The sequence below is a fragment of the Pavona decussata genome, unplaced genomic scaffold (genome assembly GCF_977016875.1).
Source record: "Pavona decussata unplaced genomic scaffold, jaPavDecu1.1 SCAFFOLD_13, whole genome shotgun sequence".
Classification (NCBI taxonomy): domain Eukaryota; kingdom Metazoa; phylum Cnidaria; class Anthozoa; order Scleractinia; family Agariciidae; genus Pavona; species Pavona decussata.
Window position 1 is genome coordinate 1,193,974 of NW_028145436.1, and position 20,969 is coordinate 1,214,942.

The 20,969-nt window shown below is 39.2% G+C and overlaps 1 protein-coding gene across 11 annotated transcripts in view; it reads right to left on the reverse strand.

Moving 5' to 3' along the window:
• The window catches only part of LOC146487783 (voltage-gated delayed rectifier potassium channel KCNH5-like), a 42,903-nt gene that overhangs the window by 5,546 nt on the left and 16,388 nt on the right, over positions 1-20,969 (reverse strand). For 3 of the 11 annotated variants that reach the window (XM_085127020.1, XM_085127000.1, XM_085127029.1), the window contains 9 exons: positions 13,795-13,883; positions 9,914-10,144; positions 9,021-9,140; positions 8,318-8,368; positions 7,259-7,377; positions 2,949-3,338; positions 2,020-2,229; positions 1,186-1,390; positions 158-357 (listed from right to left, as the gene is read on the reverse strand). In XM_085127020.1, coding sequence (XP_084983146.1) covers positions 158-357; positions 1,186-1,390; positions 2,020-2,229; positions 2,949-3,338; positions 7,259-7,377; positions 8,318-8,368; positions 9,021-9,140; positions 9,914-10,144; positions 13,795-13,873 — 1,605 coding nt within the window. In that variant the 5' untranslated portion in view covers positions 13,874-13,883. Of the gene's footprint in view, positions 1-157; positions 358-1,185; positions 1,391-2,019; positions 2,230-2,948; positions 3,339-4,785; positions 5,644-7,258; positions 7,378-8,317; positions 8,369-9,020; positions 9,141-9,913; positions 10,145-13,794; positions 13,884-14,425; positions 14,563-20,219; positions 20,396-20,969 lie in introns of those variants that run through there. The other 8 variants (XM_085127058.1, XM_085127043.1, XM_085127066.1 and 5 more) reach the window with 6 other exon arrangements.

Here is a 20,969-nt window from a genome sequence, read left to right on the forward strand (position 1 = left end):
AAGGCGAAATTAAACCGGAAAGACGTAATATTTAAGCTTCTTACGAGCTTGGGACAAATAAAAAATCTTAACTCCCATGGGAATCAAACTCATGACGTATACTCTAACCACTGAGCAACTAGGAGACTGGTGACGAGCTGGGTCACTTAGGCGTTACCTCATCGGTATCAATTCCTTTGTTCATCGCCCACGTGGACATGAAAAAGTCGATAGTTCTCGTAGCCAGCTGGGTTGGAAGTTTGTAAAGTTTGCTGAATTGCTTCATGTTGTCGATAATCGAGTGGTACTTGGCGGTGTTTTTCTGCCCTTGCTGAAGTATGGCAGAAACTTGACCGAAGATCAGGGAGAAAAGGATCGCTGAAGGAAAATATGACATCATCATCATCATTATCATCATCATCATCATCATCATCATCATCATCATTTATTTATACTTGAAATGACTAAGAGCTAATAACATGAAAAAGTAACCATTGTTCTAAAGTCATTTGTGGTTTGGATTTGATTCTGGATAAGAAAAAGTTTCTCTCAAGTTTTCGTGAAACCTATAATAAACTGTATTGAACTGGAGGTAGCTCGTAATGGAGGCTCTTACAAAGAAATATATTTTAAAAAAATTTCATGTAAAAAGATCTCCCCGCTTGATCATAAGCGCATTTGATCATATGCATATGTAAATTTGCTCGTTATAAGTAATAAAATAATATTTATTAATTATTAAATTATTCTTGAACATCGTCTGCAACCTATACTAGCCCCAGCTCAATGACGGAGAACACGAATACGGTCTATTGCGCAGGTCTAAAGTCATTTCGGCTGTAAATTTGTAAACATGCATCAATGAAAACTGTGTAGCTAGCACCAAGTGCGGAAATTCTCCATAAGCTAGGCCCCGGTTGTTCAAAGAGCGGATAACTCTATCCAATGGATAAATCGCTATCCAACAGATGTACTCCAACTGATACGTATCTTATCCGCTGGATAAAGTTCAGGCATGATCAGCTCTTTGAACAGCCATGGCCTGGTTACCAAGTTGGGCTTGATTTCCCGCGGGAAAATTCTGCGTGATCCAAGTTATTTTTGTTTTTGACCTTGAACCTGATTGGCCGGAAGAAGCTATCAGCTTCACTTTGATTGGTTGAAGCAGAGATATATCGCGTTGGAGCCAACACGTTTTGTACTCACCTCCCAAAAGCATAGTCACACAGCCAAACAGTTTCTCGGCTGTAGTGTTAGGCGCAATGTTACCAAACCCAATGGTCGTGAGGCTGGTTAGCGTGTAGTAAAGAGCGGACACATATTTCGCCGCCATGGTGGGACCGCTGTCAATGTCAATTTCATTTGTACCGTTTTTGAACGTGTAGGTTTGGTTAATGGTTCGCCCGAGAACCTACAGAAAACATCAAATCTTATTTCTTCTGATAAACATAGGTGTGAAAGTGAAATATATGAAATATTATAGATTATTAGAACCAAAACTGTGTTCCTCTCCCTCTTATTTATTTATTATTATTATTATTATTATTATTATTATTATTATTGTTATTATTATTATTATTTCTTTTTTTTGGGGGGGGGGGGGGAGGGAAGCTGGGAGGGAAAACATTTTTATGATCTTGTTCGTGTTATCGTGCGGAGTAAGATAGAGAAATACACGTATACTTTGCGTGTGCAAGTAAGAACTTTGTAAATAAATAAAATAATTAGTCGAATAAAAAACTATCATTGATTCACTGGCGATTAAGAGATCCTATTTGAATCTTCGTTCTCTGTTAAGCGGGTTTCAACAGAGTTGATAACTGAAGGTGAATTAGCCACCGTAAAGAGATTCGAGCGCTGACGTTTTGAGCGTTAGACCTTCGTCAGGGCAAATTAATCAAGGAATAATGGGTTGTATGGGTAAACCAAACATTCGTTTGTACTCCCCACCGAAGCGGCACCACAGTTTCTTTTGAAACTAACCCCAGCACAAATTAAAAGGGTTGTGCCGGTTATTATGGATGGTTGAAATTTCAGTACCTGTAGCCAGCCGTGTGGTTCAAACTCATCATAAGTTGTGGCAATCAAGTAGAAAATGCAAGCCATCCAATGAGCGACCAAACAGAATGTCAGCATGAGAAGGAAAAATGTGGATGCGCCGTATTCCAAGTACTTATCAATCTTCCTTGCCACCCGGCCCAGTCTCAAGAGACGAAACACTTTTAGGAATCCCAGCAAATTTGTTAAGCTCTAAGATAAAGAAGAACCGTTGCGTTAAAAATTGCCAAGCTTAACAGCTTTCCAGGACAGAAGTTTATGAATTCTCTCCATACGCCCTTCTACCCCACTCCACATGGGGGCCCCTACCCCACCCCACACAGGGGCCTCAATCCTACTCTACATAGAGCCAACACTCCACCCCTCACGTCCACTACGCTCCAATCAAACATAGGCTTCCTAACCCAACCCCTCAGGGGAAATCAGTCGAAATAACAAGTCATTAGATACCAGAATTTACTTGAACTGACTGTATTATTTTCTGCAAATCGTGGTTTAGCCAAAAGTGTCTTGTTTTGATTCTTGTCATGACTCTTGTTTTGCTGCACCATTAGAAAGTGATATGAAAGCGATTGTGCAGTATTGAATAAAAAACTGAAAATTCCGATTTTAGTCATTGCTGTGTATAAATTCGGTAAATGGAAATTATGATAAAATTAGCACAATGTCTGAGACCAGGCGAAAGTTTCCTTAGCTTTCCCTTTTTTGCATCACTTTTAGCTTGACAGAACAGTTGAGATAAAGTGCTCACAGATTGATAGTCTTCATGATAGGCGCTTGAAAGGGTAGGAAGGGGAAACAGCCCCGCGCGCGAAGCGAGGGGTGCAGGTGCTACCACTCTTCGCGCGCGCGACCGACTTCCGATTCGCGCCTGTCACGCAGGCTAACTGATCGTTGAAGGGTTTACGTACCGTGTTAGAATTCTTGGTTACAAAATACAGGATTCCAAACGGCAGAGACGATACAAGATCCAAAAAGAACCAACTTCGGATATAGTTCATGCGAATCATTTTTAAATTATCTATGATCTCGCCATCTTTGCCGACGTAAGTGGTGTGGAAGTTCAAACCGATGTCAGCAAGAAACAGCCAATCCACCATTAGATCCAAAACAGCCATTGTGATGTCCTCGAATCGGAAGCAAACAATAAAAGGAACTGAGACTGTGGTGTAGAGCGTGAAGAACAGTATGGCCCAGTCCCACGAGGTCTTGAACGCGGTATAGTGTAGAATCACCCTTGGAGGGGTGTGGGGTACGTCCAGTTTGTAGTCTGGTAATATTTCGTCATTTAGAGACATCAGCTAAAAATCAACGATTGCAGAAAGTGTTAATTAAGGACGGTGGCTCATAATTCATATATTTTTTTGCACAGGTTATGATTATGCAGGAAAAGCAGTCCAGGTGAATATATTCACTTGCGTTTTACTTATGAAACAACTCTTAAAAATAAACAAACAAACCAACAAAACACTATTAATATCATACTTTAAAATATATTTTAAAGCTATCTAAAGTATGACTAAAAAAGATATAGACGGCCATCGGAGGCACTTTAAACTGTGAATGTATAAAACCTACGTAATAAACCCATAGTCGACACGAAAGTTCACTGATTAAATATGAGTGACACAATTTACACGATTCTATCCTCTTAGGTCGTTGGTAGCGTTTCTGAGGTACAATCTATTTACCAGAATTTGAAAATAAGAGATGACAATAACGTTTTCACTGCACAAGGAGAGGGGGAACAGAACGGGCTTATGTAATGAGAAAGATCTGACTGTCTCTAGAGAGGTTCACATTGGCAAACAGTTGGTTACTGGGTCACCAAGTCTGCTGTCGATATCAAAATACGAGTTTAGAGAGGTTTGAGTAATTACCATTACGATCTAAATTTAGCTTTCAATTTTTAACTGCGCAGACGTATTTTCCATGATTTTTCCTCGGCGAAAATTGTGGCCAGCTAATCTTATTCTTCACTCCTTTTCCAATAAGTGTTGGCCATTTAATCAACAAAAGATTTTTCTCTGTCATACGTTGCAAATTACATACGCACGGAAAGTTTCATTTCTGAAGAATGTAAGGATGTTACTAGAAAGGTAATCTCCAGTATGCATTTAATTTCATTACTGAATTATTATTACTCCAGGCAAGCGCGTTTTAACATTTAACAAAAACACCTGCGAATCAATCAACCAGCTAGTGCATTAAACTCTCCAAAAACGAGTTGTATATGGTAATTAGGCTATAAAGAATTTTTTTCTGCAGGCAGTGTTATTGCACAAAGGTTTCCAATTTAGAGTTTAGAAAGACTTTCAATTTTCATCAACAACAGGAGCTTCCAAATAACAAATTGAGTCATCCGGATCGACACCTTTAATTATAAATCGCAAAGTAAATATGTTTTTGAATCCAAGAAATAAGCGAAATCTTATTATTAAACACGTAGGTGTTACTTACAACTGACGTTTGACTGGAAAAGGTCTCAAAAAAGACGAATTCAAATTTGTTCGGGAATCCTTCGATGGTCTAGTTACGTTGTTCGAAGAAGCGAGTCAAAATTTAGCGATAAGTTTAATGGTCTACAAACAAGTGCCGTGAAAGATCAAACATTACGAAACTAAAGCGACCTAAAATGTAGAATTGTCGAATGATTACTGAAACGAGTTTACAGGCAATGCAGGTTGAATGAATGGGAGTCAAAAAAATTTCAAAAAAACTATTTATACATTTGGTTAAAATACTTACCGGAGGATCTCTTTCTTCGCGAGATGTTGTTGGGTTGGCGTGGATTTCAGAAGTTGGCTTAACAGACATATTGAAATTTTTTCTCGAGTCGGAACAGACAGTTGCAAAACGACTGCAAAATGATTACCGACGATGTATCTGGAGCTATTATTAAAAAAAATTTGAGTTTGTTTCACTTGAAAGGAACCGAAAATACCTGGATTCGTTGCTTAGCGTTCGCCTCGATTTGAAATAATGAGGTTCTCGCAAAATTGATTCGAAAACCTGTTATCAGGTTTGTAATTAACAAAAATCTTCTATTTTGAAATTCAAAACTTTCACCACTAAGTGGAATGATTAAGAAAAGTCATTTGTAAATAAAACACACCTTTTAAGTTAGGAAATCTAAAGGCAAATCCACGGTCAAAAATTTCGATCTCTCAAGTGTTGTGATTCGAAGAAATTAGTTGAGGCCGCGAAAGTAAAGCATGTTACTTAAAGATACAAAGCGTGCAGCGGATTTTCAATCTGTCTGTCTAATATGAAAAGTTTTCAATTCTGAAAAGCGAGCTTTGTGTAGATTATACATCTTAATAATTTAGAGTTTCCTGACCGCAGGTGTTTTCAGTTGTCGGGCAAAAAGCGTACTTAAATGTACGGTAGGGGGGACACTTCATGTCGGGATTAAACATGAGGGGTGCGCAAAGAATCCTATCCTTCTAGCAAAGCATCTTGCGATATTTAACCCTCTGTATCTTTGAACATTCGTAAACTGTGTTGTAAATTAAACAGCTCACTAAAATGATCAAACTGTAGTCGACTCTATATTGTCACTCGGAGAGTGAAGGGTGTCATAGCTACATTCGTGGTCATATGGTCTGAGAACTTACTCAATAGTCGGTTAGGTCGCCCCCCACCCTTCCCCCACCCCCATCACTCCCGTGGTTAGTTTTTGTAATCAATCCAGAAATATTTTAACATTATTTTAAAAAGGGAGCAATCAAGGGATGGCTTATTTTTTTTCGGAGTACAAGATTATGATCACATCACGAATTGTTTTCTTCCATATGTTTTGGCCAAGTGGACCTAGATTCAGTAGATTTGATGATGCTTTAGATATATTTTTGGTAAATATACAGCGTAAAAGTAAAAAGGAATTGAAACATGAAAATGATGTAGAAAAACAAGCATTACAAATTAATCCAAACTTCTACTTTCTTATTTATTTTTCTATAAAAGCGAGGAGATAATGCGTGGCTCAATTCTACCTGTTACCATCCCCCCCCGGGCACACCCCCGGGAAAATCCAGCCCGTCTTGCCCGGGGGTTGGGAATTTCCTCAAGCGGTGTGTTGCCCGGGGGTAGGGGGGCGGGGCAAATCGAAATAACTACTCGCGCAAGGACTTATGGGGTGACGCAATGGCGGCTACTGGAACTACGCGGAAAAGGCCACGTTTTTCGTTTTTCACATTTCGTAAATTTGCAGTCAGAGAGCTGACGTAGACCTGATGAAAGAAAACAAAAAGTAATTAAGTTCAAAAGATAAAAGAGGAAAGGATTTCCTCCTGAAGAAAAATTAATAATGGTTTTGTTTTAATGGCATTCACCCGCTTCAGCTTGTTTCAGGCGCAGTTTTAATGTTGTAAATATACTGAGTTAAACATTTTGATCTTCTTGTAGAAAAGCAATTTATTTGCACTGAAAATACAAAAGACGTTATTCCATATTGTTTCTAGGAATTTAAGAGTTGTTTTGTAGAGATACATTTCAATTTTCGAGGCAGTTTGGTTGAACTGCCCTCCTGGTGTATTAGTGTGTGTGTCGAGTTTTATAATATTCGCTTTACTTCGGAAGAGTTAATTGTTCTAAAAGTTTAGGATTTTTCAGATTCCTGGTTTTGTTTAAATAAAGAATTAAATCATCGAACGAAGCAGTTTATTTTTAGTCCATGTCATGAGTCCCGGGGGCGGGGAATTGTCTCTTTCTGTGTGCCCGGGGATGGGGAATAGGACGTCAAGTACACAAATGCCCGGGGGTGTGCCCGGGGGGGGGGATGGTAACAGGTAGAATTGAACCACGCATAACGATTCAGCTATTTCGTCTAGAAAGTAACTTAATATTCCCTATATGTTTCGTAGAAAGACGGAATTCTGCCGATCAGAGCGTGCATTCAGACGAGGCTGTTTTCTAAACAGGCTTTCGATGTTACTTTGTTTTCGGAAACAGAATCCTGACCATGACGTACGCATGTGCCTTTGAAGCGTCCTTTCAAGATAGCGGAGAAGACACGCTTCACTTACCTGTGTTTGTGCGTTACATAGGTTGAAAGAAATTGCAAATGTAAGTCTTGAATTAGCAGTTGTGTTGTCAATGTTTATGCGTATTTGCGTTTGATGTTTGTTGCATGCGCGTTTGCGTCTGTTTACAACGCAACAATAAACCAGGATACTATGTTTTTCATTCCTACAAAACCATTTTTCTGCATTATACTCACACTGCTGATCTGCTGGGCATTCCTTTGCGTCGCTGTCTTCTGCTTGAATGCTACAAGAACTGATTTGTGGCGAGTTAAGGTTTTGTTGAGTCGTGCCCAGCCTTTTGGCCCACCATTGTCTGAAAACAGAACCATTAGACACAAGACGTGAGCGTGCAGATCAGCTTCACCACGTCTTGTTCGCGAAAGAACCTTAACTGGTTAGATTTTGATTGGGATTTTAGCCATATCGAATCTGTTAGGCGGGGAAACCTTCGGGATAGGAGATCAAGACAGCGAAGTCCCTATTTTCAAAGGATTATCTCTCATGCAGTATCTCAAAAACGTTATTTGTCAAGGAAAAGAATTGAATATGTGCATGAAACAGGGGTAGAAGTACGTTCATAATTCACATAGATGGTACGTCTCCATAATATGCAACAGTGTTATTTTAAGCGGTTCAGTGTCTCTATGAATTAAAAAGAGACGCAGTAGCAATAACCCTCTCGATAGGAACCTGCCTAACCAACACCCCTTCATGATATATGACCACCTCGAGCTTACTATTTGTAGACATTTCATTACAAAAATCCCTGTATTATCCTACGGGCCCGTCGATGCGACCTTGTTCTTTATGTCCGGATGCTAGTCCTATTAGGCCAGCGGCCGGATTCATGTTAATATGTGTCCTAAGTTTTGTTTGTTTATAATAGCCCCTCGTCGGGATTACAAAAGACAATTGTTCAAAAACAATAGGATATGTCTTAACTTAGCAGAGATTCGTGAACATGTCCCTGGTGCTATGACTTTTATCTTCGTTTTCAAGAACAACCAAAGTAGCGTTAGCTAACAAAATTATTCTCCCATTTTCGACTGTTCTCTGATAGTTCCCTATTTCATTCGCCCCTCCCTTCCCCCCTTGCAAATCCAAGACGACGACTAAACGCAATAACAATTGAATTCAGCGTTTGCTTGCCACAACACGACCTGCACTGCTGACCAAATTTGTGATTAAGATATTTAATAAAGTACGCTTTAGCCTAGCAAGTTAAACTGACGTTACAGTTAATTGAGACCCACAATCCTTTTCCAAAGAAGAGTTACATTGTTTCCAGAGTTTCAATGTTTGGTCTAGAAACACCGTATTAAAACTTTACTAAAGGTTAACCTTTAACAGTTATAAGACACTATGGGCCAGTTTAATATCAAACAGAGTCTAACTTAGGCTGTGGCTTAAGACAATCAGTGAGCCTCCAAATCTGTTTATAAGTGGTTTATTTTAAGTACATAAATAGCTCTCTAGTCTGGGATGCAAGCCTTCTTGTTACTATCAGCAGCAGACAATGCTTAGATATGACTTGGCAAAATTGAAAATGGCTTGGAACGTGGTTTTGTTAAACACCGTCTAAACTGTCTAAACAGTTGCGCGATTTAATTCTATTTTTTTACTTTTTAAATCTTATTCTTAAATTGTAATTTTTCAATTGTAAAATTTTGCAAATGCAATTTTCTAGCTTATAAATTTCTTATTTTGATTATTTAATATAAAATTATTTTTGATATGCTATTGTTATCTTATCTTCAATTTAACTTATTTTTAAATGTCAATTAAAAAAGGAGTTTATAATGTAGCTTCTCTAGTGCGATATTCCGCATGGAGAGCCCGTGAAGGATCTGTTGGGTGCTGGTCACATGGCTAGCAATCTACTTAAGCGCGCAATTCATGAATTTCTCGTTCGTTGAGAAAACCTGTTTATCTAGTTTTGTGGTTGTTTGTAGTTACCTGCTCCGACGATTGGTTCTTTGAACTCCGTGATGTCTTTTAAGGTGACAAGGAATAACATAACTTCACCTTTTTCATTTTTTATTGGCCCAACATGAAGGAGGACCCACATTGGCGTGCCTGAAAAAAGAATCCATAATAACAGGAAAAAAAGAGACGTTTCAGCAAATTCTGGCGGCAGAATTGACTAAAAGTTTCATTTTCAGATAACGCAATGATCCATTTATTACCCGAAGCAAAAACACAACCGGTGCACATGCAAAGCGCGGGAAACCCTTCAACCGGGGTAAGCACAGGAAGATATGTAACCGGTGCTTAGCGCGGGAAAAGATGCAACTGGCACCAAACGCGGGAAAACCTTCAACCGGGGTAAGCACAGGAAGATATGTAACCGGTGCTTAGCGCGGGAAAAGATGCAACTGGCACCAAACGCGGGAAAACCTTCAACCGGGGTAAGCACAGGAAGATATGTAACCGGTGCTTAGCGCGGGAAAAGATGCAACTGGCGCCCAGCGCGGGAAAACCTTTTACCAGTGTTAAATAACTGGGGTGGGAAAACATGCAACTGGTGCTAAGCGCAGCAAAACATGTAACTTTTGGTAAACGCAGGAAAACATGCAGTTGGTGCCAAGCAGGGAAAAACTTAGAGTTAGGCGCGCAAACTAAGTTAGTCGAAGTTAGTATTCTGACTCTGATCGGCTAAAATTCTGCAAGACCCCAGACACACCCTATTCGCATGGAAACGCTTTGATAAAGAGGTTTAAGACAACCAGAATTCACCCCAAACCTAAAGGAACGCATAATTTATCAATCTGTAAATATTGTTTATCTCTTTATATTTAATCAGAACTAACATTAAGATATAGTGTCTTCAGCTGTTTTCATAAACTCACCGTCTTTCCTGTAGCTAATTATCTCTTTTTGAATTGCAGACTTGGCCTGCAAAGCATTATGGAGTTCTCTGACAGTTTCTGGGTCAGTCAGCTGACCAAACAGAAAACTGCAGTCGCAGTTCTTCTTCATGACCTCCGCCCGTGTGTAACCGGTGAACTTGCAAAACCCATCGCTAGTGTAGACGATGGGATTCTCCACGATCTGCGCATTGGCGAGTACAAAGATCGAGTCTGTGATAAGAAAAGATGAAACAGGTTTTAAAAATGAAAATGTCAGTTTTTCGCTGACGCAAATTTGCATGCATGTCCCAAACGTACATTAAGTTCAACATCATCTGTCTTGGTATTTAAGTTTATTGAAAGAAGATGTAAATGAACCGAAAGTATACTTTGGAGTGTTCCGAAAGGCGTAAAAAGAGATAAGATATGATATGTTAACAATGGGTTTAATTTTTCATAAAGCATGTGCACTATCCAGTGCGTATTTTTGTCCCCCTAGTAATCTTTGTGGAAGATACATGTGTGTTTTGTGGCATCCATGGTTCTATTTAACAACTAAACAACAAGCTCGAGGTTTTTATCGGCTGCTTGTTCGCCCTAAGGCAGCTGTCAAAGTCGCTAGAAGCCAATAGCCAGCCGTCTAATTGATTTATCACGACCCAGTGAGCGATCTCTTCGGCGGACAAAATGGTTTACTCCTAGCTAGCTGATTTGATGCGCCCACGCGCTCCCAGGGTGGTCTATCAAAAATTAAATCACCCCCGCGCCGCCAATCAGATTGCGAGTTTTCCTAATATAAAAAACGTAAACGTAATTTGTTACTCACGAGGCACCATAAAGTGCTCTCTAGAAACTCTTTTCAGAGGTGTTCGGGCGTTCCAGGTCGAATTGTAATTTCGAAATGTTTGTTTTCTAGAAGTCGGTCGGTGGGTTATATACCAATTACTATTACCGTCAATTGACAGCGAGTGTCGTTATTGGGTTGGTATACACTCGATTGAAAAAACGTTGTCCGTTGCAAATTGTGAATCGTAAAAGATGCGACCTGATGGAATTTTGAGGTTATATAACAGGCCATTTCCGTGAATAGCTTTGAAACTCATTGGGAAAGCGAGGCTAAGTGCAAAGCTTTTCAAGTGAAAATTTGTTTTGTTTGCATATAAATGAAAACTATGTACGAAGCCTCGCTTTCATACCAAGGCTTAAAACAACTAGGAAATGGCCTATTATAGCATGTGCTTATTCGTGTTATTTTTCATCTTTTCTCGAGAAATATGTAAATTTAAGCCCTAAAACCCGCACGTGCTTTTGTTTTCTAACAAGATGAACGGAAATAAACTCATAGGTCAAATGCTTCCCAGAAATAAAGCTGCTGAGTTTTTTTTTCAATCGAGTGCATTCTGCAATGGTGACTGGGCGCCAACATGGCTGCTATTAGAGCCACACAGGCCCCATGCTGCCTAAAACATCCTTTGTTCTCTCAATAAGTTTGTCCACTCGCGCTCCTGGGGTGGTCTATCGAGAATTATTAAAAACTGCATCATTGTATAATACAATTCGAGCTATTTGATTGGCTTAGCAGCCATGGTATATGAGCCATTATACCATGCCCGAGAAATAGAGACCATTAAATTGTCTTCTAATTGTTCTTGCAAAGCGCAATCCGCAAAATCTAGCATTATTTCTTGCTTGTTTTAAATAAAACAATTATTCCACTCACGCTTGCTGGATATAAGATGATTATAGCCAACTCGGCGCTGCACGCCTCGTTGGCTATCTATCATCTCATATCCAACGCGCGCTCGTAGAATAATTGTTAATTATTCCACCGTCACTCCGCCCGCACGTTTTGTCTGGAGTCCGCGTCACTAGGTTGAGTTATAATTAGGGTAAATAAGGACGAACTTTTAACATTGCCCGATATCTTCAAGTTTGGATAGTCGTGGTTTCCTTTACGGAGTTGTGGAGACTGTATGAGCCAGTTTCAACGTGGATAAGAAATTCTAATAAATACAGGCTCTTTTCAGCTTCAGTCATGCCAATCATCCACGAAATTACCTGCCACGCAACGCGCGTGGTCATGCTATCCGCGGAGGACTGGAACGTAAGGGAATATTCATCTCTAGAAAATCTCTCTTGCCGGTTTATACTATATGATATTGACCCGATTAAGTAAAGAAAGCATTCGTTTCAAATGGACATTGTTGGAACTAAAGTTGGCAAGGCTGAAATTCTCACGTTTATTTCGTTGTGATTTCGTTCTGACAACGATTACAATAGAAAAAACTATGCTATCTTCAGTACGAGGTCATGACTCGGTCGGTTCACTAAAGCATTAACAGCGATCAGCATCAAATTTCTCCTTGTAATATCAATGCTTATTCAACCCCTGAGAGTCATGAGAATTAAGGATAAGATCAGCCAAGGTGAATTTTCTTAATATTTTAATAACTTCTCAACAGTACTTTTATAGGAAAAGTATGGGGACAAGATAGGAGAATTTGCTCTTTGATATTAGGGTTAAAGGGTTAACTGCTCAGAAACTTATAACAACTTGCCTCCTGAATGACATTTTCTGTTTAATTTAATAAGGAAGATCAAGAAAAAAGGCTCGCCGAGTAAGAAAGCACCGGTTCTCAGTTTTTTCCGGTGCTGTAGAAGAGCGAGGATAAAACGTCGCAGCTTGGAACAAATCAGCAAAACATTGAATAGTTCAAAACCTTACCACTTTACCAGCAAGATAATTATGATTTGAACTAAAGTTGTATAGGCTAGTTTCCGACATGAATACGTCGTCCAATTTAGCAGCATCAAAGGAATACCGGTGTAGTTGGTGTAGTGGGCGTTTAATTGTTTAACACATCGGTTGCTTTAATCATAACGAGCAAACCCTAAACGAACGCCACATGTTGCAATCATATATCCTTTGTGTTAGGTTTGTCGGCAGTTAAACACGCTCTGTATTTAATGTTCGTGCAACATCCATCAGACACATAAACATTAAACTGATCGCTAATCGTCTGTATTCCGCCTGTCAGGATGCAAAAGGTCACGTTTGGAGGAAAAACGATCTGAAAAGAAGTTATGAATTTTTCAAAACAACCGGAAAAATGTTGAGTGAATTTGTGTTCAACAGTAAGGCTCTGTCAGGTTGAAAGCAAGGCAACGGGCCGGCCGGGAGAAATAATCCCTTTTTTTACGTTCGAACAAAGCAAAACAAATATTAAAACGACAGCTAATGATAATTGCAAACCAAACGTTTGACCGGTCAAAAAGGTATTTCTTCTTTTCTTTTAACTCCTCCATGTAACAATGTTAAAGAATCATTTCACCGAGAACAACTTTGACTCGAGAATACATGCTTTTGTCTGACTGTTTTGTCCTTCTCAAATTTCACCTAATATACATACGTAAATTACTTTTTGGAAACCTGACAAATGCCCGCAAGGCAATGCTTCTTCTTTGTTTCGTTTTATTTATTTATTTATTTTTTTTTAGATAGCATATCTCAATGAATCAATCAATCACACAACCGAACAAAAGTTTAAATGTACTCAGTCTTCAATTCACCCTTCCCAGTATTTGAGAATGATCATAAAGCTAGGCGTATATTTTCACATTTTCCATCAAGAGACTGATATGTCCTTCGAGTGTTCATGCTGAGTCGAAAATAAACTAAGATACCTCACAACTGCTACGGAACAAATGAAAATGTCAAATATTAAAATGTCGCCGGACGTATCCAGATATCTCGGAGATGAAGCTGCACTATTTCATTATATATATTTTTCCGGCCAGTTTCAGTTATAATTATGCGGTATAAAAGTCTTAGCTATAGATAAAAAATTGTTTATCATTTTCAATATCAGAAAAATACTTACGAAGTCCATTTGATCTTCGAACAACATTTTCAAGAAAAGTGTTTTGTGGCACCACAAGCCCTCGGCGTCCAACGGGCATCACGTCTTCCCTGAAAATACAGCGAAACAGCAAGTGAGCGATAACTCAAACATTCTGTGGCTCGATAAACGGTTTCATTCAAGTAGCTTTTATTAATGTAAACTCCGAAATCTACTTGAATATTCCAATGCAAATATAGCAATATAAAGTGCAGAATTAAATGTCTGTCTTTAATGTTGACATGTGACCACTATAGGGGGCTTACACCTGTTTAGCAAAAACAATGTATACTTCAGTTTGAGTTAATATCGACTTTCTGCCTGGTGGATATGCACCGTAATAACCTTTGTGTTTTGAATTAAAATTGGCAAAATTGGGTTGGATCAGCAGTGTCAACCATCGACAGGAAATAAGTTACATCAAGACCCAAACTGGAACAAACCAAAAATCAATTCTTTCTATATAACTGATTTGGAAAGGTGCGAAAAAACTGAAAATAGATTTCACGACGGAGTAAAATACGCTGTTCAAACCTTTCGTTGGTCATTTCTAAAGCGCTAAATCTAATGATAAAGTCTTTCAAAAATAAACGCGAATAATAAATATTCTTACATTTTCAGCTGCTGGTTTTCGATGAGCCGAGGAAGCGTAATTTTAACACGTTCGGCTGCGGCGACTATCCAAGTCAAACATAAACTCGCGTGGAGTTGGCACCTTGTAATTTTTCGCTATTTGCTTTATATTATCTACATCAGGAAAAATTACCATAACAACAGAGTTTCCACCACTCAGAGTTGAAGATGACAAAGAAATCATTTGGTGAGCGAACCGACACCGGGCGTCTTTTAGCCGAATAAGCTCGTTGTAAAGAGACTGCTTTATCATGAATACATGAATTATTCAGCCTTTATCTCCATGTTAAAACCACGACATCATTATCTGTAATTTAATTGTACAAATGAAGTAAATGTGAGAATAAAAAAGCCTCAAAGCGAATTTAACCGGAGACGTTTTGCTTTTATGAGCAAAGCGGTTTTATGGAATTGGAAACCGTCCTCAACGAAATCTCTAAACATTGCTACAAGCCGGAAATTTGTTTCACCTACAATGTTTGACGAAGTAATTGCCCAAAATCGAAATATTACTTTCTTCAACAAATAACTACAACATAGATTATTTCCTTTGTTTTAATAAATATTACAATGTTAAAGCCAGGAAAGAATAAAATCTGCCGAGGGTTTTAATAAATTGTCCAGGGCGAAAAGTCAACAATTTTCATCTTATGCAGTGCGGAATCATAGCTTTGTAGCGGAACAAAGGTTGACACAGCGAAATGTTCTATAATTCCCGGCGTCCATGATCTAATCCATTTTTTTTTAAAGGCTTGATTATGTTGAAGATTATTAAAGCTCACGTCATGACGCTTTCCAAATTTTTCTTTTCATGTTATCATTCAGAGAAAATAACGAATAACAATACTCGAGAATACGTTGATTCATCTACCATACATGCACGACAAGGTTGGCGAACTTGCGTACAGGCGTTAAATTCTCACTGGGAATTGTGGCTTTCAAATAATAGTTATTGATTTGTGCTTTGTTTTGGTATGGTGGATTGTGAGGAAAAGTCACATAAAACTTCTGGAATTGTGGATGACTCAAGTCGACAGTCACAAGGGGCTCTTGCTGAAGTGTGACAAGGTCTGAAGGAATACAAGCGGCAGCGGACAATGGGAGTCGATTAGGTGATAAGTAAGTGATGATCTATAGTGTTGTGTTTGGCACTTTGAAAATAATAGCACTTTATGTTTTTTTCTGTTCCTATGGTAATATTTTGAAGATATTCCCCGGTCTGAGATTTCTTTAGTATTACTTAAAATTACTTTGTTTTCCCGACCTCTCACACGGGGGGCTTGGGTTGCCTGTGGTAAACCACGCCGAGAATTTTGTGGTGCAAAATAAAACACTTCGTTTAATGATTGAGTGATATGTACATGTCAAGTACATGTATAAAAAACTAAAAGTAGAATTCTGAAAGCCTTCACTCGCAGTCTCAGGTCGATGAAGAGCTGAGTAAACCAAGAAATGAATATTAATATTCAACAAAACAACTTATAAATCTCAGTGCTGGTGTTTGGGCTGAGACTGGCTTTTCAACTAAGAATGCAGCTCGCTTCTTAACGTCGCTCAGAGCCTTTCATTTTTTTATAAACTGGCCCACGGCGATGAAAAAGGAAGATGAACTGAGGATATAACAAAATGAACCGCGCGACAGACGTTTGAAACGTTCAGTGACATTCATTCTTCACGCACACTACTAGATAGTGGCAGCTGGTGGACCAACAACCGAATTTCATTAAAATGAAAGTCTAGAAAAAAATTGTTGTGTAAAAACAAGGCGATGGTTTTATCGGAGAATTGTGTGATCAAGTAAATTGGTCTCCCTGGCTTGTCAACCGATGAGTGGCTGCGTTAACGAGAGCGGCAACAATTAATACAGTGTAGTTTTCATTAATTTAACTGCGAGCAAGAATATTTCATTACAGACATACATTGTAACGCTTTTCTCGAAACAGGCGTTTACAATCCGATAATTTTCAGAGTATTTTAAAAGTAAAGGTGACTTCAAAAGGACAATTATGTGAGAGTTTCTGTAACCAGCTTAATTCTTGTTTCAGTGGCTATTTTTTGTCCGACACTCGCGTTAAAAGTTTCAACTTCCCTCATTAAGTCTGTTGCAGACAGTGTCAGTGTAGTCTTGCACATGTTTGCGATTTCGGAAAAAAAGGAAATGATCCAATTGACAAATGTCTCCTAAACTAATTACAAGGTGAACAGAAGAATGACATTGAAATTTTTATTGATCAATCTACCTAAAATAAACCTAGAATCCAGTCACACAAATATATCAGTCCAAGTTTCTCAGAGTCTTTGAGATCAGAAACATCTATAACATGTTATAAGTCCGTCAGTGATTGAAACCAGCGGTCTACCGGCACAGGACTGTCTAGATCGTCCGTGTGAGGATGTCCTTCGACCATTACATGTATTTACAGTAGAAGTGACTCAGCTAGTTCGCCGGTTTGTATATCTTCAGGTCGAGTTATCTTTGGTAAACATAAACGGCAAGGCCAGGTTAGAAACATGAAATGACCCTAGCCGCTTTTAGGGCTTGTGTTTTGGGCTCTCGGCCCCAGTAAAGAGCGGCCCAGCGCGGCAAAAGTCTCCGCGGCCCAGTGGCTCAGTTATATCACGGACGTGCGGCAGGTCACGATTTTGTTTCGTTTCGGCGACTCAGAATTTCCTCTTTGTCCTATGCTCGAGACATGACAACTGTTCATCTTTCTCATTAATTTTCATGTCACGTTCGTCGAAGTTCCGACAAAACGGGAAAACGTTTTCTGTTGATCAGTCACCTCTTCTGATGTACAGTTCAATTATCCTTTAGCTTACATGAAGTACTGACCAGGACCCAACCACCTTCCGCCGAAAACATTTCGCAGGAAATTTGATCTAAAACAAGATGCCTGCTATACTGGCATTACGCGTGATGCTGGGGCTGATTCATTTATTCCAACTGTATGCTTAGCCGATTGATAAAACTATCCTTGCTAATGGAATAGTTTGAGTCACGACAATCGCGTTACGTTGTTTTCCTTGTGTTACGCGACTCAGACATTCACCGGAAATGTGTGGAATTCCATTACGATAACGTAAGCTTCTCAATGACCTCTTTTTAGTCTCGCGTCGTGGTCAAGGACTGTCAAACAAAGCACGATTCCTTCGCCATGAACTCACCAATTTCTACCGTTTTAAATGTCGAGTGCTTCTTAGAAGTTATTCTTTCGATTTGCCGCTTCAAAATGGTGAAATTTCCGTTTGAAAACGGCACGTTGAGTCCAGAACATGTTATAAACAATATCGCCCCAAATTTAATCCGTTTTTGATAAATAGATCAAATGATGCGTTGACGTCACACAGGTAGGGGTGAGTGGGTCCCCTCCCTCGCGATATAAGCGACAAGAATGGATTTTGATTGGCCTGCTTCTGTTGAAGACAATCAGAACAATACACCCCGAGTAGGAGAGGGGTGAGTTTAATGAATAAACAAGATGCCTGCTATACTGGCATTACGCGTGATGCTGGGGCTCATTCATTTATTCCAACTGTATGCTTCGCCGATTGATAAATCTATCCTTGCTAATGGAATAGTTTGAGTCACGACGATCGCGTTACGTTGTTTTCCTTGTGTTACGCGACTCAGACTTTCACCGGAAATGTGTGGAAGTCCATTACGATAACGTAAGCTTCTCAATGACCTCTTTTTAGTCTCGCGTCGTTGTCAAGGACTGTCAAACAAAGCACGATTCCTTCGCCATGAACTCACCAATTTCTGCCGTTTTAAATGTCGAGTGCTTCTTAGAAGTTATTCTTTTGATTTGCTGCTTCAAAATGGTGAAATTTCCGTTTGAAAACGGCACACTTGAGTCCAGAACATGTTATAAACAATATGATGCCAAATTTAATCCGTTTTTAATAAATAGATCAAATGATGCGTTGACGTCACACAGGTAGGGGTGAGTGGGTCCCCTCCCTCGCGATGTAAGCGACAAAAATGGATTTTGATTGGCCTGCTTCTGTTGAAGACAATCAGAACAATACACCCCGAGTAGGAGAGGGGTGAGTTTAATGAATAAATTAATGTACCGATTTGAAGCTACGACGAAGAAAAAGAAATCGTCCCGTTTTTAGACACGGTATGCCCCCTCAGGGCATCCCGCGTAATTAATGTACCGATTTGAAGCTACGACGAAGAAAAAGAAATCGTCCCGTTTTTAGACACGGTATGCCCCCTCAGGGCATCCCGCGTAAAAATCCAATCTCGTACCCAGTGTCCTCAGGTTCTTTGGCGAGCTGTTGGTCGCCAGGATTAACGCGTTATGTGGGCTCAGTTTGTCCAATGTTTGGTTGAACATTGTTCACCCGCTTAGCCGCCATACGTTTACGCGATAAACACGACTGATATTGGACAAAAATGTTTGATCGTTGATAGTTGGAGCTCTACACGCATTAAAATCGTCATCACACTAATAGGTTACCAATCTAAACTTGTGTAGAACAGACGAGTGAGTAATCAGGCCTTGACCTTGAATGGGGCGCGAAATTAACAAGTCCTCGAGCTCTCGATAGTGAAAGTGGATATGAAAATGATAAGGGAAAGCACACTGTAAGAGAGCACAAGAAAATCTTCTGGCACACAAGGACTGTTTTTATGCGGTGAACCCAAAAACTTTAATAAGTGCGTTTTGTGTAACTAGCTTTAGGTGTCCACTGACACCTGATACTTATTGAACTTCTCTTTACGTCAACATTACGACAGGTGTATTTAGAAATTATTGCTGCGAAGGTCTCGAGGTTTTTAAAAACGAAAACATTTTACTCTTTGTCCGGCAGAAATAACAAAAAATAGATCTCCTATCGTATATGTTCGACGCATGGGTCGCGGTCGCTGATGTTCCTAAAGGAAATAAGTTGACTAGGTGCAAGTTAGTTTGAAATTTGTGACTTAATATTCAATGAAGCAGCATGGAAACATTTTCAGTAGTACTGTCGTAAAAAAGCAAATAGAGTGACGACAGAGTGCCGTCTTGGTTGATACTTGTGTCCCACTTTGCAAATAACACTTTAACACGTTCACGACTCAGCTGAGTGTCATAACGTAACGGAAGACTTTCCTGTATCACGTTCCACCAAAAGATGAATAAATTAAATGGCCTAAATTGTCAAAACGGTTTATAAAAACAGAAAAATATAAAGCTATTCTTGTCGAGGCATGAATTGCCACCCGTTGCGCTATCTAGAAGGATAAAACAACGAAGTAAAAACTGAATATTTTCGAAATATCTGGGACTATAATGCGAATAATTTGTGGATGAATAATTGTCGCTTGTTTATCAGTGGCGGCAAATGTAAATATATATTTGCATCGAGAAGAGGAAGAAGGTAGATAGCTCAAACTATAACTCGTCAATTTTGATTTCAACTGTCACAACTCCAAACCAAATTTAAACTGAGAAAAGGGAATGTTTTCAATAAACTCGCCCACCATAAACTTTAAAATAATTTTTTACCAACCAATCATTGGTCACAGCATCATGATGATTGAATATTTGCTTTGTCTATCAGTCGAAAACAAAAAAAAAGTATTTGCCCCAGTTCGCAAGGAACCGTAACCGAAATAAAACTCCCTTCTCTCGCAGAAGGTAGATTTCACATCCTGATCAATAAGTTAGATTGAAAGGTTCATTCGGCTTAGCTGTGTTGCAGTACATCTATTAATATTAGTTACGAGAATTTGTAGATACATCAAGATAATGCTGGTTAACATTTCTTTTGTCATTTCTCACCTGTTTGGTGCGCAATACACGTATGAACGCACCGGATGGAAGCGCTTTCTTGTTATGCTTCGGAAGAACAAGGTGGTTCTGAATTGTGTGTGTGCTATCAGTAATCCTAAACTGCCGGATTCTCGACTAAGCAATACTGTTTGTTTTACTGAACAAGTTGTCTGCTGCCTTCAAGTGTCGGATCAAATTAAATAAAACTACCTGACACCAAGCAGCACTTTCCTACGCGAGCAGCACGTCAGTCTTTTTAGTATATTACGCACGTTTTTGCTTACAAGGAGTTCAAGTGCCGCGGGCATTTTGACCTTTTACTGTTATAAAATTGTGCTACAATACCCATTCTAAGAGTGCTTTTCATTTGCCAGAACTGACAGTGAAAACGAATGCGTCATTTTGAAGGGATGGTCCAGCAAAATCTTGAAAAAATAATCATTCCGAAACTGGTACGTGTATTTTTAAGAAATTCGAAGGACTTGAGCATTATTTCCACTCAATTTAGTTTATTATATAGGGCCTCTATGAATATCAGTTTTTATCTTGTACATTCCGTGTACGAATTTACCGGCCTTGTTTGCCAGTTCTGACAAATAAACACGCGCTTAGTTACAAATTAATTTTAGAGCAACGAGAGAAAGAACAACTCATGATCTATTCTAGTGTACTTTGGAAACGAAAATTGCTGTTGCGAGAAATTGAAGAAAAGTTCGGCTCAGTACATCTGTGACCATAGACACTCCTCGGCAGTTTCAG